Here is an 18,922-nt window from a genome sequence, read left to right as displayed (position 1 = left end):
CAAGAGACTAACACAAAGAATACACAGACAAGGATCAGGGCCAGAAGAAAGCATGAAAATTATATATTCCATCTGATTCTTCTACCTACATGTTCATACTATCTCTTAGCTTTGCCTAACCCCTCAAACCTACTGACAGTCAAATACCATCCATCCATTAACTACAAAGAAGTTTCAGCATACTTGAAACTAGTGAGGATAATCACTTAGGATCCTCCTCCCTTTATCCCCACCTAATCTCACTGCAGTCTCACTTCCGCCTAACTTCAAACCCTTGACACCATCACTCCCTCCAATTCTTTGGATACTTCCTGGTGTTTAAATCTCAGCTTTCCTTAACGGATTCTGACTTGGTTTATCTCTCTGACTTTGAGTACTCCCTGCTAACCTAAATAGGAATCCCACATTCAGGAACCTAACAGCACATCAGCAACCTGGCTAATGCCCTAGCACAGCTAGCCTAATACCCCTCCGGAGGGGAGATTCAGACAAACTGCTAAAAACACTGAATATTTCACAGCCCAATCTAAAGTCAAAACTCAACATTCTTCATCCTCTACTCACAATTACTTTCCTTAGTGCAGAGCCCCTCTTGCTTCCCACCACTACCCTCTATACTTACCACCATGTGCACCTCTCTCAGCCATCCCTAAGGACCCAATGTATAATACATGGAGGAAAAGGTACTAGATTCCTCTGGCACTAAGGTTAATTCCAACACCCTGTGTGATCGAAGGAGTACGATTTGGAGAAACATTTTTGGAAGTTAGCATCCCACCTCAGACACACCGAGGGTGTGCTCCTGCAGCCTCTCTCTCAATTGCTAAGTGATTAGAGAAGCCCGGATTGGTTGATAGGTTCATAAGGTAGACAGAGGGACACATGGAATCCATCCTCAGCCTCCAAGTTTCTTGTTGTCAGATTCCAACTATGTGCTTTTAAGTCAGTCTGACTTTATCAGGATGCCTGCTGTCAAAATGGAAAGCTGGGGGCACTTCTGCGTTATTGGAGGTAACTTCCCAAGATCCCCTATGATCAGCTCTATATTCATGACTCTTGACTCAAATTCTCATTTTCAGCCCCATGCCTCCTCTCTGGATTCATCTTGGTTTACACAGGTTGACCTCCAACAAGGACTCTGACTTAGGGGAGATGTTCGAACTACTGCCATAGAACAATAGTTAAAATGACCTATTAGAAAGGAGGAATAAAAATATATTCCTTGTCACCGGTGTCACAGAGACAAAAACGAGACAATTTCAAGAAGAAGGGGTTTAGTCAGTAGTGTCAAATGTTACAGTGTGGTCAAGAAAGGTGAAGGCATTAGATGTGGTGATTATAAGGTAACTAGTAACTTAGAAGGAAGCAATTTCCATATCTTGATTCTGGTAGAAGTTAAAAGAAAAAGAGTTGAAGTTGGAACAAGTGATGAAAAAATCCAGGTACTATAGATTACTTATTCACAAAACCTGGGAGTGAAAGAAAGCAGACAGAGGGGATCATAGAAGAGGATTGGGAAGTGGCAATATAGGTATAACAGAAAGCACAGGGCCAAGGGACATGGAACCTAGGTCCTGTTGTGGGCACTGCTGAAGTAGCCAAGGTCAAGACTAAGTAAGAAAGCAAGAGAAATAAAAGATGACTGATGTCATTGAGGGCCTTGAGACAAAAAGAATATACAAAGAATGTTCAGAGAGAAGCATAAATACAGTTGAAAATAAGGAAGTTGTGAATAGAGAGAAGAATTTCAGAGTTTGAGATAACTGTTATATCGATATTTTTCCCCTTCTCTTTCATATCTAAAAAACTTAAAGGAAGGCTGAGGGTGAAATGCTTCACAAATAATTATTGGAAAGAGGACATTTAATAATGTTATTTCAGAATAGTCAATAGTCATTTCAATAATCTTATCTAAAAATATCCTGTCCCTTCCAGATTACTACTTTTCTTTTCCTTCAAAATAAGCTAGAGTTGAGCAACTGGAGCATAGAGACGAGATTTAGTCTGCCAGGCTGTTGTACCTTCTGACTCACTGACCAAAAAAAAGGCATTTTCTCAGGCATCCATCAGGACAGTCTTTAGGTGCCATTGCCAACTTGACAGCCTTCCTGGTCTTTTCAATGCATTCTGAACTGTAGCTGAGACAAACATGTAATCTCTATCCTAAGGCTCCTTTAAGGTTAGCTTGAACTACATGTAGCTTCTCTCAATGCTTATCACAAATACGTAAGACTTATACTTTGCTAAGAGCAAACAATCTAAAACAGCAAATTTGCAAGCACCATATGGAAGAGCATTATTGAAATTCCCATATCACATTTATGCAATCAAAAACAAGATTGTTAAAACACTTTGATGTCTCCCTTTTGAAAACCTTTAACAATGCAATCCTTAGTTATTTCCTTTTGCTTTAAGGTAAAAATATTATTTGCCCTTAAGCACATAAATTCAGAAATAAACTTTAACAAAATATTCCTGGCCACTTTATTTAATAAGTATCCTTTAACAAAATAGAAAATAAACTGATAATGACAAAATAGTTATACTAATATTGCTGACTTTTAGTTAAGTTTGCAGTATATTGACAGAGAAGAAATTCTAGATAGTTCTAACCCAGAAAAATCAAGAGACAAGCAATATCAGTTTCTGGCATTTATGTGCCAGCCACGGTGCTAAATGCTAAGGATGCAGTTATGACGGAAGTGATCTAACCAAGTCAGAGCTTAAGAGTCCAGTCACGGGGTTCAGAACCACTATTCCAGTTTGAAAATGCTTTGTTCCCTTTCCCCAAAATAATTTGTCTGCATTTTTAATACAGTCTCTTTCATAGTGAGCATTTCAGGTATTAGTGGATAAAATATCAGGGGTTATATAAGCCATTGTTCTGGGCAATGATTTTATGTAAAAATATACTCTGTGCAATGGCTAGTCTTTACCTGACAGTTAAAAAAAAAAAACCCTGCCGCAGTGGCTCAAGCCTGTAATCGCAGCACTTTGGAAGGCCGAGACAGGCGGATCACGAGGTCGGGAGATTGAGACCATCCTAGCTAACATGAAACCCCGTCTCTACTAAAAGATACAAAAAACTAGCCGAGCGAGGTGGCGGGCGCCTGTAGTCCCAGCTAATCGGGAGGCTGAGGCAGGAGAATGGCGTAAACTCAGGAGGCGGAGCTTGCAGTGAGCTGAGATCCGGCCACTGCACTGCAGCCTGGGCAACAGAGCGAGACTCCGTCTCAAAAAAAAAAAAAAAAAAAATCCTGACAAGTAGTCAATCTCATTCAAGCTACCAAAAAAATTCAACAATCATTTTAATATCTGAAGCTTGCGGTTCATATCACGAGATTCTACATTGCTACTTCAACAATGAATTCCTTTAGGATATATAAGAAGATTGTTTTTGAGCCCTGCATAGAAAATTTTGCTAATGGGAATTCCTTTCATTCCACAAAATATTTTTAAATTAATCTTTTTAACTAAGGAATAAAATTGTAAATATACTTAATAAAATAATTTTGAAAACTCCCATTTTAGATTCTACTTAATCTTTTGTGAGATCAAGTCTTATTGTAATATGTTCTAAGTAACACATCTCCCTCCACATATGGAGTTTCTACTGGCTTCGAAAGAAAACCTCAAAGGGCAGAAAAGAGTTATAAGTAGTGGTTTCACTTTCATTTATTTTAGATGCGATTATAAAGTAAACATATCTTCCTCAGAAATTCTTCATGAAAAAAAGAGCCTCCTAAAGTTTGAAACCCCCAACAATCTATTAAGTGTCTTTTTTTTAAGATAAGAATTTTTTATATGTATATATATATATACTTTAAGTTCTAGGATACATGTGCAGAATGCGCAGGTTTGTTACATAGGTATACACATGCCATGGTGGTTTGCTGCACCCATCAACCCGTCATCTACATTAGGTATTTCTCCTAATGCTATCCCTCCCCTAGCCTCCCATCCCCCGATAGGCCCTGGTGTGTGATGTTCCCCTCCATGTGTCCATGTGTTCTCATTGTTCAACTCCCACTTATGAGCGAGAGTATTTGGTGTCTGGTTTTCTGTTTCTGTGTTAGTTTGCTGAGAATGATGGTTTCCAGCTTCAGCTGTGTCCCTGCAAAGGACACGAATTCATCCTTTTTATGGCTGCATAGTAGTCCATGGTATGTATGTGCCACATTTTCTTTATCTAGTCTATCATTGATGGGCATTTGGGTTGGTTCCAAGTCTTTGCTATCAAAAGCATCCCAAATTCATTAAAAGAAATGGGAGAAATATATAATTAGGGCAATTAAAATAATGCATTAAATGGCCCTCCTCCAAAACAACTGCTTCCTAAGTTAGACCTTTACATTTGGACATAAGTGTTCCACAATGAAAGACTGTCAGATTTTTGTACAGAAACATCAGCTCAGTATCCTCTTAAGTATACAGCTGCTGCTAGAAATGATCTTACTTTTGACTTTATAAAAAACACCTCAAAATTACAACTGTATGTAAAGAAAACTTTCTGATATAACTTATTGCTGAGTTAAAATACAATGGCTATGGCACATATCTTTACAAAGGCTTTTCTACTAGCTTAATAAATAAAAAGAGAATTAGTTACCTATGTATATTTAGTCAACTTGATTTATTTCAAAAAGTAGATTTTTTTTATGTTTTGCCAAGGAGAATATAGCACAGAGAATTGCAAAGATAGTAGTAACCTTAAGAACCCATTTAGGTTATAGACTCTCACTGAATCTAACAACTCTCTGAATTTTGCAGTGCTATTACTCAGGTACCAAGGGCTTAAAGTAGAAAGAAGATTCAGTAGAATGTGAAGCATGACCCTACCTCTATCTAAGACTCCTGGCTTTACAGCAGAACAGTTAAACTGCATTAAGATCCCCTAAGTCACAAATTTCATTAGATGATTCAAATAGTTTCAGTGCCACATCTCTATATGTTGCTTTCTGATGAGTTTCAAGAATGAGTAAACAAATACTTTTGTTATATACCAGTTAAAGAAATACAGTTTGTATAATAAATAGTATATTTAGTGCAATAATCCCCAGTTTTACTGGAATTAAAGATCCTAATCTGACATGACTGGTTTTCAGAATATTCTATACTCTCCCCTCTCAGAGACCACACTACTATATAGCATATACTTACACTTTAAATTAAACAGAATTAAATTTTAATTTGTCTTTTGAACCCTTTAATAATATCTTAAGTAAAACACAAAAGTGGGATTGGGGTCTGCTGCATTCACAGTTATTTCCTTTAAAAATCCATTTATCTGTCAGCATTAGATTCATTCATTCAATAATACTGACTATTATACATGCTTCCATTTGCATCTATGCATCTCAAACATAACAGACAGAACTTCCTGGCATTTTAACATTGCTTTAATAATTACATTCCCAAATACAGAGGTTAAACATGCTTCTTAGTCATCATTTACATTTATCAATGTATCTATAGTTGAGTCCAAAAATAGCAGTTGCTTTACAGATAAATTGTTAATGCTTACTGAGAACGGTGGCTCACCATTTATTCCATTATAAAAAAAATAATACTCTGACATATGAGTCTATTTTGGACATACAAAATAGAACTCATCCTAGAAACCACCTAATAAAATCCTTAAGGCAAATGAGTGTATTTCAAGGCCTGGTTACCTCAGAAGATCATCATTCTTTGAATATGTTCCTTGGCAATTGAGATCATCTCCTGTTACTGATTCTCAGTTTTATGCTTCAGGGAATTTATGATAGGTTGCTTTTTGTTGAGGGCCTCACTTTCTATAATATTCTACCTGCCCTGGTCTAAGAAAAATACCAGTTAGTGAACTACAAGGCCCTAAGACAAAAATCTTTTCTTCCACTAGTATGTTATCAGTATTTTTATGACTCTATCATTTTCATAGTTTTAAAAAATGTAATCTGAAGGTGCAACCTGAGGTTCTAAAGTAATGAGGATAGTAAATGGATAAATAAAATATGCTTGGTACCCATCTCTGATACCTCTGCAAAAGGAAGAGGAACTACAGTAATCGAACTTCAAGCAGAACACAAACTTCAATAATATAAAAATTATTGACCAACTTAAAGTCAATGTGTATAGGTAGCTGAATTGTGTGAATCAAAAGACAAAATCTAGGCCATCTCTATTCTATGGAAAATGATTCAAAACTTCATAAATGAAGACATTAGAGACAAAAAAGTACAAAGCAATGTTGGCTACAACACCAGTTACATAGGAAATACTTTCAGATGTTTCCCCCTTCTGAGCATTCATCAACAATTTCTACTACTCATTATTAAAAATCAGTATCTAAGTTAACTTAACTAGATACTGTTTCCTTTTACTGAGTGGGTAAGTGCTGGACATGATTTAAAAAAAAAAAACTTACACCTTATTTCTCAACTCTAGTCTCTCTAATCTTCATTAGTCAGTATGCTAATTTAGAATCTTAAAAAAAAACTTGTTTAGCAGCTATTTTGCAATAATATATTCACATAAATTTTAACCATTATTATGGTTAATTTTCATCAAAAATTGTCCAATTGAAGTATAGGGCTTGGTTCCCACTTCTATTTATAAATTATCATTTCATGTATAGAAATAAGGCTTCAATAAGGACAATATGCCCTATTCATTAAAGTAGATGAATTGTTAAATCATGTTTTTCATGACTGTTAAATGATATCTCAATTTCTCTAAGAAAAGTCTTCAGTTAAATACAAAAAAATTATAAATTGATAAAGTGATATGGTAGTATCAATACCCATTTATGAAAATAAGTGTCACATAAAATAAGATATCCCAAGCCAGCATTGATTATGTTTGCTTCTGTTGAAAATATTCATTTATATTTAGAGGACTTTTTTTTTGAGACAATGTCTTGCTCTCTCGCCCAGGCTGGAGTGCACTGGTGCAATCTCGGCTCCCTGCAACCTTCGCCTCCTGGGTTCAAGCAATTCTCCTGCCTCAGCCTCCCGAGTAGCTGGGATTACAGGTACCTGCCACCATGCCCAGCTAAGTTTTGTATTTTTTTAGTAGAGACGGTGTTTCACCATGTTGGCCAGGCTAGTCTCGAACTCACAGCCTCAAGTGATCCACCCCCACTCAGCCTCCCAAAGTGCTGGGATTACAGGCATGAGCTGCCACACACTGCCCTGTATTTAGAGGATTTTAAATAGATGCAATGTACTTCTGTTGGTCACTGGTAAAGAAAATATCTTGTTTAAAAACTGCCAGTCTCACTTTCATCTCACAAATTCAGAAATGTCACATGCAAAATCATACTACCTACTCTCAATAAATGTCTTATTTAATATGACTAACCTGTAAGAACTACTGTTTTCCAAAGTCAGAACATAACAAAAGCCAGAATATAATCACTTCCTAGCTATTGTCCTTAGGCAAGTTTAACCTTTGTGTCATGTCTCAGTTTCCTCATATATAAAGTGAAGAGAATAAAGATATCAATATCATGAGTTGAAATGAATTAATTTATGCAAATCACTTAGTTCAGTATCCATAGTTAGTCCTCCATAAACTTAGGTTGCCTTTATTATAATATTATTATTGCTGTTATTATTATTATAACTGTGTTTTTATCCACCTTCACTAATCTTATCCATTTATGTGTCATATTAATATTAATATCTATTGTCATAAGAGTTTTATGAAGATTAAATAAGATAATAAAGCAACTAGTAAGATAAATTGGTATATAATAGAAAATCAATAATTGACCATGTTAAGTATTATTTTGGGGAATTAAAATGTTAATACATGAAGGCATTAATGCTGACATAAATGTGTTTTGAAAAAGAATCTGTTAAAGTCATTGATAAAAAAGTGTTAATCTAATATTTCATCAAACGAAAACATTGGGAGCTAAGCAAATAGTACCCTCTAACTCCACAAAATCCCTTCCCTCAAGCTTGATATCCATCCACATATCTACATATCTTTGGTATGGTTGTTCAACTATCTACAAATACAACTAATTTAGAAGAAAATTGTAAAAAAAAATTTTAGACTTTTGATCATCATATATTTAGGATCAAAAGATGATATATTTTACCTAAACCCTGTTTTGGAATCCCAAGGACAATAGTTAAATAAGAGTTTATCACTCTTCAGTGCAGAGTTGAAGTATGTTTTGATCAGTGATGTTTGAAATGAAAAATAATGTTTTATAAAACTGCTTTCAAGATTATAAAACTTATTAAATATCACAAAACTACCAATAATTTTTCATGATAGTCTAGTCTGTAAACTCAGTTAAAGCTAAATTGGATAATTTGTACAAATTAGGATTATTCCTTGAGTTCTTCTATCATGAGCACAATCAATCCCTTTCATGAAATTTGCTTAAATATTCGATTTTTTTAAATTTTCAGTTCAGGGGTACATGTGCAGGTTTGTTACACAGGTAAACTTGTGTCACGGGAGTTTGTTGTGCAGATTATTTCATCACCCAGATATTAAGCCTATTACCCATTAGTTATTTTTCCTGATCCTCTCCCTCCTCTGACCCTCTACCCTCTGACAGGTCTGTTTTTAAAATGTTAGCAGTTCAGCCAGGCACGGTGGCTCAACGCCTGTAATCCTGGCACTTTGGGAGGCCGAGGTGGGCGGATCACCTGAGATCAGGAGTTTGAGACCAGCCTGGACGACATGGTGAAACCCCGTTTCTACAAAAATACAAAAATCAGCCAGGCATGATGATGAGTGCCTGTAATCCCAGCTACTCAGTAGGCTGAGGAGGGAGAATCACTTGAACCTGGGAGGCAGAGGTTGCAGAAAGCCGAGATCATACCATTGCAGTCCAGCCTGGGCAACAGAGTGAGACTCTGTCTCGGAAAAAAAAAAAAAAAAATTGTTAGCAGTTCATTGCATTTTTGAAACAAACAGTAGATGGCTGTTCCTTATCTAATTGAATATATTCCACTTAAATTGTCATAGTATCTTCTACTGATATCACACATGTACTACCCATTAAGATAAAACATTAATTCTGAGGTATTTTGTTTTTGGTTTTTTGTTTTTATTTTGAGACAGAGTCTTGTTCTGTTGCCCATACTAGACAGAGCGCAGTGGTGTGATCATAGCTAACTGTAATCTCAAACACCTAGGCTTATGCAAACCATCTGTCTCAGCCTTCAGAGTAGCTAGGACTACAGGTGTATGCCACCATGCCCACCTGATTTTTCTTGTTTTTGTAGTGATGGAGTCTCGCTATACTGTCCAGACTGATCTCAAACGCCTGGCCTCAAGCAATCCTCCGCTCTTGGTGTAATGAAGCACTAGGACTACAGGTGTGAGCCACCATACCTGGCCATCTGAGGTATTTTAAAATGAAAAAGTAAAAAAATTCAAATTGCTATACCTCTAATCATATTACTGACTAAATAAAAGTTACAAACAAATCTATGATGAAGAAAGAGAGAACTTAAGAGGAAAACACATCTCTATCCAGTGTTGATCTAGGAAAGTAAGACATTACGTATGTAGTTCAAATGGAATGTTTTAAATGCTCTAATTAGTCTACCATTGTTTTTTGGTAAGAGCCACTCTCAATTGTCTCTCTGCCACTCTCTGAGATAACTGGTGGTGGTGGCTGAATAAGAGTTAGTTTCCAAGTTGGAGGCTACTCATTATTCCCAACATCTAAAGGCAAGAATAGAATATGAAAAGAAAGGAAGTGTTACAGTTGCTGCTCTCTTCCTGCTCCTTCATGTTTCTCCATTCACATCCTGCGGCTTCTTGCATAATTATGAGATAACCATAAAAAGATAATTATATGTGTGACATTATTAGTATTAATAAGAGCACTGTACCCTTGTTACATCCAACCAAAACAAGAAGTAAGAAGGGCCCACAGTTTGACTGAGAACACTGAAGTTTACTCAAGGTTACATGACTAATAAGTGGTAAAGAGAACTACAAAACAATTTCTATCTCCAAGTCTAGCACTCTTTCTTCTACTTGTGCTGTTGTTATAATCTGAGTAAATTAGGCAGACTAAATTTACTATGAGTTGCCAAATATTAAAAATAAAACACTGGAGTTGACTGGAAGATGAAGGGTTTATCATCCAATTCCATTCCAGTGACAACTCAGAAACACAAACTACTAAAAACTCCCTGTAAACCTCTTTTTAAACATTGTTGATTTTTCTATGTAAATTGATTATTGAAAAAAAAAAACGTTATTCTAGTAGAAACTAAATTCTTTTAGAATTCAGCCTGGGCACAGTGGCTCATGCCTGTAATCTCAGCACTTTGGGAAGCTGAGGAGAGAGGATCACTTGAGGCCAGGACTTTTCAGACAAGCCTGGGCAACAGAGCAAGACCCAAATCTCTAAAAAAAATTCTTAACTTAGCTAGGCATTGTGGTGCATGCCAGTAGTCTCAGCTACTTGGGAGGCAGAGGTGAGAGGATCACTTGAGCCCAGGAATTAGATGATTCAGTGAGCTATGACTGTGCCACTGCACTCCAGCCTGGGAGACAGAGTAAGACCCTCTGTGTAAAAAAAAAACGGCGGGGCGGGGGGGGGTATGTGTGTATATGTATACGTATATATATACATGTATACACATACACCCATACTTTTTTATAATATACTATATTACATATATTGTATATATAATAATATGTAATAATTCTAAGTAATTCACTAGATTATCCAATTTATATCAAAATACAGAGGTATCTGATTTGTTAAGTGAGCTAGTTCTATGGGTAATTAAACCTGAAGGTTTAGTCAAATAATAGATATTCACTGAGTCATCTTTTTTCCATGGGGTTTACAGTCTAAGGAAGCAATCTGGCTTTTAAAACAATAAGTATGAATCTGAGGAGTACTAAGAAGGAGAGATAAAGAACATATACTTTTGAAGCAAATTCCTCAAGAGAAAGAACAAGAATAAATGTAAATAAAAAGAAAAAAAATATTCTAAGAAAATCTTATGTGATTGGAAGGGGGGAAATTATTTCTAGGCCTTATGTGCGTATTACATGTTTGTATATGTATATGTAATCTTTCAAATACTGTTTCTGCTATAGAGAGGTAGGGAAGCTGGGAGATACACAAAGATGGGATACTAGGCTGTCTTGTTCTTTTTTTTTTTTGAGACGGAGTCTTGCTCTGTCGCCCCGGCTGGAGGACAGTGGCACGATCTCGGCTCACTGCAAGCTCTGCCTCCTGGGTTTACGCCATTCTCCTGCCTCAACCTCCAGAGTAGCTGGGACTACAGGCGCCCACCACCACGCCCGGCTAATTTTTTGTATTTTTAGTAGAGATGGGGTTTCACCATGTTGGCCAGGATAGTCTCGATCTTCTGACCTCGTGATCCGCCCACCTCGGCCTCCCAAAGTGCTGGGATTACAGGCATGAGCCACCGCGCCCAGCCTGGGCTGTCTTGTTCTAAACTTTAAAATCTTCTGCTCTTATCTGGGAAAAAAAGAGAGGGATGCCTACCAGAGCTACAGCAGTAACGAAAACTTACAAAGGATGGATGGTGTCTCCAAATGAAATCACTGGATCAAGCAAAAATAACCCTAGGGATTTCAAGAGAGTGAAAGAAAAGAGTTACAGGTTTCACTCTTTGAAGAGATAAATTTTAAAAAGAATCATAATTTAAAATTGTAGTAGTTGATGGATAGTTTGAAGAATGTTAACCATACTTGGATTCTATTGTTTATACCACATAATCTACCTTTTTTTCACTTAACATGAACTTTTTTTTTTTCCAAGACAAGGTCTCACTCTGTCACCCACCAATGATGTAATCTCAGCTCACCGCAACCTCCACCTCCCAGGCTCAATTCTCCTGTCTCAGCCTCCCGAGTAGCTAGGACCATAGGCGCATGCCCCCACACCTGGCTAAATTTTGTATTTTTAGTAGAGATGGGGTTTCACCGTGTTGACCAGGCTGGTCTTTAACTCCTAAGCTCAGGTGATCCGCCTGCCTTGGCCTCTCAAAGTACTAGTATTACAGGCGTTGAGCCACCGTGCCCGGCCGACATGAACATTTAACCTGTGTAATTAAACAGTCACCGAGAATATAATTTTTAATGACTGTATCTATCTAGAGATGTGCCATAATTAACCAATCCATTACTATTGTATATTTCTATTATTTTCATTTTTCCTATTATAAATAAGAGTGAGATGAATATACTTGCAGGTAAATCTTTGTGTACTCAAATATTTTATGAGTACTTGTATGCAATTTACTTTGATTAAAATTATTGCATCAAAAAATAAGATGTATAAATAGACAGAGGGATCAACATAAAATAAAGCAAGCACAGCAAAATGTTAATGGGAGACTTTAGGTGGTTTAAGTATAGAGAGATTCACTGCAAAATTCTTTCAACTTTTCCATATGTTTCAAATTTATTGGAAAATGTTGGAAATGAAAAATGTTGAAAAAAATTATATTTTATGAGGCTAAATTCCTAGAATTGGACTAGATTATTCATAGTATGTGCACATCTTTAAACTTTGTGAAGTTAAAACATCAACCAGAAAGTGTCAGTTCCCTCACACTGTCAACACCACTTTTTAGTGCTTTTCAAATCTCTGCCAACTTGTTAGGCAAAAACTAGTAATTCATTTTTTAAATCATCATTTCTATGTTAATTTTTAAAACTTTTTTTAAGTTAATATATAATGAATGGAAAAGCTTCCTAATATGCTTGGCTTCAAATTTGATGTTGGTTATTGGAACCATGAAGCAGTAATCAAGATTCAAGCACCCATCTGGGGGCACTTAGCTTATTACCAAGCACAATACTCTCAAGAATAACTTGCACACCAAATTATAAATAGGTGAAAGTTACTTGCAGGCCAGCATCATATACAGGCAAGGGGGCTGATGTCTGATTGGCAAATGGACCTGATTTAACATGTTCTGGGAAACAGTTCTTCCTGCACAAAAAAAAAGTCACCTCTTTCATTTTCCCAGGATGCTCAGAATTCAAACACTAGTGATTTCTTCTTTTGTGATGAAATAATTAGGTCCTCACCAATCTTCTTTGAAAATTCAAGTATTCTATTTGAATATGAGTGCCATATAATTGTGGTGCTTCCATAGGATGGAATGGAATGGAGTCACTATAGAGAACTATGGAAATCTGTATGTACTGACATGGAAAGATGTCCATGATATACTTGTTCATTGAAAAAAAAAAAAGTATGTATATGTATGTATATGACAGAAATATGTGAAAGGATACTTACTAAAATGTTACCAGTGGTAAACTACTGAAGGACATATGGGACATTTTTAAATCCTTTTTATATATTTCTCTATTATTTATTTTTACAATGGGTATATACAATTTTTTTTCACAAGAAATACAATAAGGTTGTTTGCATTTCAATAAAAAGAAAATTGAAAATATCTCAGAAAACCACTCAGTCATTAGTACCATAATAAAATTTGGTTCAGCAAGATTTTCAAGTCAAGGTTAAAGTCTCCTAAGGAATAAGATCCAGATTCAACATATTTTCAAGGGAAAAGAGAATAAAGGCAGAGCAGGCAAAAAGGTCTCCAATCAAGTATTAAGCAGCCTGGGGCCAGGGCTATAGTATCTTCAGGGAAGATAATTTTTTTTACTTGGAAAAAAAAATTGACAACAGAGGCATCTGTGGTATTCAGGTCCAAGAGAAACCAAAAGTATGACGGCTCACTACAATCTGGAGTCAGAGTGGATCTTCTATAACTTTACCACAATTCTTGCTTTCAGTATTACATAGGAAAATACCTCCTTCTCCTGCTACAACAGGCCCAGGATCCAATGGCAACCGGATATCTCTCCAATGGGAAGAAGTTTAAAGTTTTTAAAATATTTACTTAACAGAATTAAAGTATTTTATTTCAATATAAGTGCGATATAATTGTGGTGCTTCCATAGGATGGAATGCAATGGATTCATTAAAGCATACATTTTTAAATGTATACTTTACGGAGACTGAAAAGAAGAGCGTGATGCATAAACTACTCACCTCCATGGGAAGACACGTCTGTCCATGGGTAGATGCTCCTGGATGTGACATCACAGACTCATTCTTAATTTGAAAGTGTATTTTGCACATGTAGCCATCAGAACAGTCCTGTGTTTCACCACCAAAAAATATATAAGAAAACGTCAATTATTTTAAGAATTCATCATTTTAACAACCACTTCCCATAAGTTCCAAACTGATCAGTGAAAAATTATATGTACTAAATGAGATGAGACTATATGGATAAAGAGACTAGTCCAACACCCTGCACATAGTAAGTACTCAATAAATGCAAGTTTTATTCTCCTACTTTTCTTATTTATTAATGATGTTTCCCCCTCCTAGATTAAATCTTTCCCTTTTTTTCCTCACTAGTTCATAGCACCAAGATCACAGAACAAAAATTAAGCTTATAGAAATAGCTTGTCACATAATTAATATTGATTTTCACGGCCTACACATAGAGAACAATTTCAGGACTTGCAATAGATCTCAAAGCTGCAAGACGGCTTCCATTTCAATTTCTTTCTCATGGCAAGATCTCTATGAAAATGTCCCAGAAAGGTAATTATGCATCTCAGCTACTGCCTGAGCACCTCCAGGAACTCGGGCTTGTTACTCCTTTACACAGCGGCCATTTCCATTTTAGTGCATTGTACATTAAGAAAGTTTTGTCCTGTATTTCACATCCTTTAACTTTAACTTACTCAGTTCTGCCCTCTGAAGTCTAATCCCTTTTCCACACAGCTGTTCTTCCAAGAGCTGAAGAAATGACCACCATTTGCAAATACTCCTTACAAGATATGGTTTCTGAGCCCTTTACCAGTATTTGTCTCCTGCTTCTTGTACTTGCTCTTAAATACACTAATGAATGATGTTCATCTAATTGTGCCCAGTTCCATTTTTTTAAGGTAACACTTGTTTGAATTCAATAAAGTCATGTGTAAGAATATAATACCTCCCCAAGCACAAACATACATGCCAATAAATATTAATTCCCCACCAAATTGTCACACCAACATTTACATTTTAATAGAATTAACATAACAATAAGGACTAAGGGGTTAATCTTCCAATAAGAAGAGGGAAATTTGGATGCAGTGACACAAACAGGGAAGAAAGCCATGTGAAGATGAAGACTGGAGCAGTGCATCTAGGAGCTAAAGAATGCCAAGGATTGCCATCAGCCACTGGAAGCTAGAAGCAGTAAGGAATGGTCCTTCCCTAGAGCCTCTGGTGGGAGCAGGACCCTGCCAACATCTTGATTTCAGACTTCTTACCTCCAGAACTGTGAGATAATAAATTTCTGTTACTTTAAGTCTGTGGTACCTTGTTACAACATACCTAGGAAACTAATCCAGTAACTCTATTTTTTGAGACAGCTGGCAGCATCTTAAGAATGCCTCCCAGTAAGTTGTGCTGACAAACTGCCAGCTGTCACTCAGGGGGCTGCACTGGTTAGTTGTCGTCAGCACCAGTTTTGATTGGTTGGATCCAACTCATTCTGATTGGTTGATGCCTCTGTCACAGGTTGTTAAATATTTTTAATATCATTCCTGCCTGGAAAGTAGGCCATCGGATATCCAATACTGTCATTTTTAATTATTTCATTAAGGATATCCATTTTGTAGATGGAATTACTGTTTTAAATTCCAGCTCTACACTATCTCACCACAAAGTAGATCCTGTAACGGTCTTCCACCATTGAAACCTTTGTATTTAGAAAAATGTAAATTTAACATTGGCTTAAACTGAGAAAGATATATGTAGTGACTGTTGTCATTGCCACTTTCACATCAAACATCAATTCTTGCCGGGCGCGGTGGCTCAAGCCTATAATCCCAGCACTTTGGGAGGCCGAGACGGGCGGATCACGAGGTCAGGAGATCGAGACCATCCTGGCTAACACGGTGAAACCCCGTCTCTACTAAAAACTACAAAAAACTAGCCGGGCGAGGTGGCGGGTGCCTGTAGTCCCAGCTACCTGGGAGGCTGAGGCAGGAGAATGGCGTAAACGCAGGAGGCGGAGCTTGCAGTGAGCTGAGATCCGGCCATAGCACTCCAGCCTGGGTGACAGAGCGAGACTCCGTCTCAAAAAAAAAAAAAAAAACATCAATTCTTCCTTCTTTTGGAGCAGTACTAATTGCTCCACTAAGGAACCATTTCCTGATTGAGAAGGGAATGGTTCCTCCTTAGAGGAGCATTGGCTACTGTTCCACTAATTACAGCTCCAGGGATAGACACAGGTCTCCAATCTTGCCAATCAGTACTGCTGGCCCCAGAGACTCTGGAGGACAAATGATCTATAATCACAGCCAATGAGATGAAATTCGGGATTTGGTTTGGGGGGTTTGGGAAAGATGGCTGTTCTCTTTTCCACTAGGTTTGAGCCAGACAGACCACAAAAAAAGAAAAAGGAAAAAAAAAAAACCAAAAAACTGGCAGGCATCATGTAATTCCTCTGCAACTCAGAGGAAAGCAAGACTATGAGATGCAGAGAAACCAGATTCTGACTACAATATTTACACCAACCATATCTGAAACTAGTTCTACCTCAGATTTTTCAATTACAAGGCCCCAAAACATCCCTTCTTTGCTTCACCCAATGGGTTGGGTTTTCTGTCACTTGCAACCAAAATAATTTTGCTATTTAGTAACATAAATTGTATTTAACAGCTTAAAAATAGAAGATTTCTATTGTATTGTCAATCTTACTGTGATAGATAATCAATAGTTGATTATATAAAAGATTTACCATATACAGTTATGCATCACTTAACAGCAGGAATACCTTCTGAGAAACATCATTGGGCTATTTGTCATTGTACAAACATCAGATTGTGCTTACACAAACCCAAATGGTATGGCCTCCTACATAGGTAAGCTATATGACATAGTTGCTTGCTCCTAGGCTGCAAACCTGTACAGCATGTTACTGTATTAATTGCAGGCAATTGTAACAAAATGGTAAGTATTTCTGTATCTAAGCATATCTAAACAAAGAAAATGTACAGCAAAAATACAGTATTATAATCTTACGGGAACATTGTACATGTGCTCTGCCCTTGACCAAAATGCCACTATGCAGCATGACTATACAGTAAAACTATAATAGCACGTGTTTGTGAGAAAAATTACTCAAAGTCTGCAATTTCAAAATGATCTAACCACAGAGATAAAAACCGAAACTCTCAGGATATTCAGAGAACACAGAGCTGCACTGTGTGTACTAAATATAATTCATTAAATGAGGGTAACTGCTCCATTTTTTATTTTTCTAAACCTGAGCCCTGATCACACAACCTCCTCTTAAGGGAACATAAAATTTAGTAAAATTCTAATTAGAATGCAAAATACATCTCCTCTGACATTAAAAGAGGTGAGTCAAAAATTCTTGTGCACCTATGTTATAAAATCTAAATAAATTATCTGGTCTCTTTCCCAATGAGTTAAGATAAAGAGATATGTCACTTTCAATATTGCTTATAATTTGAGGAATTTACTTACATTTTAGGTAATTTCTAAAACCATTTTTTATTATCGATAAGGAGGTACACTGGGTTTTTTGCTCTATATTTGGCAGTGGTGATTTTTTTTCAGTATCAATCTTTTCAGTCAAGATTAGCCTTGAAAAATTAAATATAGAGTTTTTTGGATTTTGATTTCCCTTTAAACACTTCCACAGAACTAGGTCTTTCTCCTACTTTGTTTTAATTTAAGGCAGAAAAATATATTTTGTTCTTCACTGTTGAAGGATGCTTTTTTAGAGACAAGGAAACTCAAAAGCATGAGGACCACCACTCTGTGTCAGCCCTGCAGTCATCCAGCCCAGTAAACAATGTTAACTCAAACTCCCCCTTGGCAATGAAGATTTCCTGACCGTTTCACTTAATACTCCTCTCTAGTTTCCCTGCATTCTTTTTGTACTTATCATAGCTTACACTTGAACATTTAACTCTTCTTTAATTTTTTTTAACATTTGTTAGTTTTATTTCTCCCACTAGATCATAAGCTCAGGGCCTAGGCCTCCATTCTCTAAAGGATGACAGGGTCTTTATAGGATCCAGATTCCATTCCACGTAAAAACCTGATCCAGATAGAGTCTGAAAACATCCTGGACAAGCATGAGAGGATTTAAGAACAAAGGGAACCTTCAAGTTTATCCAATTCAAGCCTCTCATTTTAGAGATAAGAGGGTGAAGGACTAAAGCACTTCTAAGAAACTTATCTTACACTAATTAGTTGGAGGCAGAGCAGGAAGTGGAAAGTGGATCTCTTGACCTGAGTATTCTTTCTAGTACACTAAGCAAATTCTGCAAGAGAGCAGGACCATGGCTTATTGACTCTCGTGGACTGGTGTGGGCCAGTGCTTTGCACTTTAAATAACAAACTCAAGCCACTCAAGTGTGGTCTGGGGACCAGTCACAGCATGAGCTGTGAGCTTATTAAGACAGACATGCAGAATCTCAAGCCCCATCCCAGACCTCCTTATTCTGCATTTAAAACATAATCTCTAAAAAGAGCCCACATTGCCAAGACAATCCTAAGCCAAAAGAACAAAGCTGGAGGTATCACGCTACCTGACTTCAAACTATACTACAAGGCTACAGTAACCAAAACAGCATGGTACTGGTACCAAAACAGAGACATAGACCAATGGAACAGAACAGAGTTCTCAGAAATAATACCACACATCTACAACCATCTGATCTTTGACAAACCTGACAAAAACAAGAAATGGAGACAGAATTTCTTATTTAATAAACAGTGCTGGGAAAACTGTCTAGCCATCAGTAGAAAGCTGAAACTGGATCCCTTCCTTACACCTTACACAAAAATTAATTCAAGACGGATTCGAGACTTAAATGTCAGACCTAAAGCCATAAAAACCCTAGA

The 18,922-nt window shown here is 36.8% G+C and overlaps 1 protein-coding gene across 5 annotated transcripts in view; it reads right to left on the bottom strand.

Annotated features, from left to right (window-relative positions):
• ATG10 (autophagy related 10) overlaps positions 1-18,922 on the bottom strand; it is a 284,072-nt gene that overhangs the window by 182,342 nt on the left and 82,808 nt on the right. For all 5 annotated transcript variants that reach the window (XM_023214977.1, XM_023214976.1, XM_023214980.1 and 2 more), the window contains exon 3: positions 14,027-14,134. In XM_023214977.1, the coding sequence (XP_023070745.1) occupies positions 14,027-14,134 (108 nt within the window). The remainder of the gene's footprint in view (positions 1-14,026; positions 14,135-18,922) is intronic.

This window comes from Piliocolobus tephrosceles, chromosome 4 (assembly GCF_002776525.5).
Source record: "Piliocolobus tephrosceles isolate RC106 chromosome 4, ASM277652v3, whole genome shotgun sequence".
Classification (NCBI taxonomy): Eukaryota; Metazoa; Chordata; class Mammalia; order Primates; family Cercopithecidae; genus Piliocolobus; species Piliocolobus tephrosceles.
This window is presented reverse-complemented; position numbering and strand designations above follow the sequence as displayed.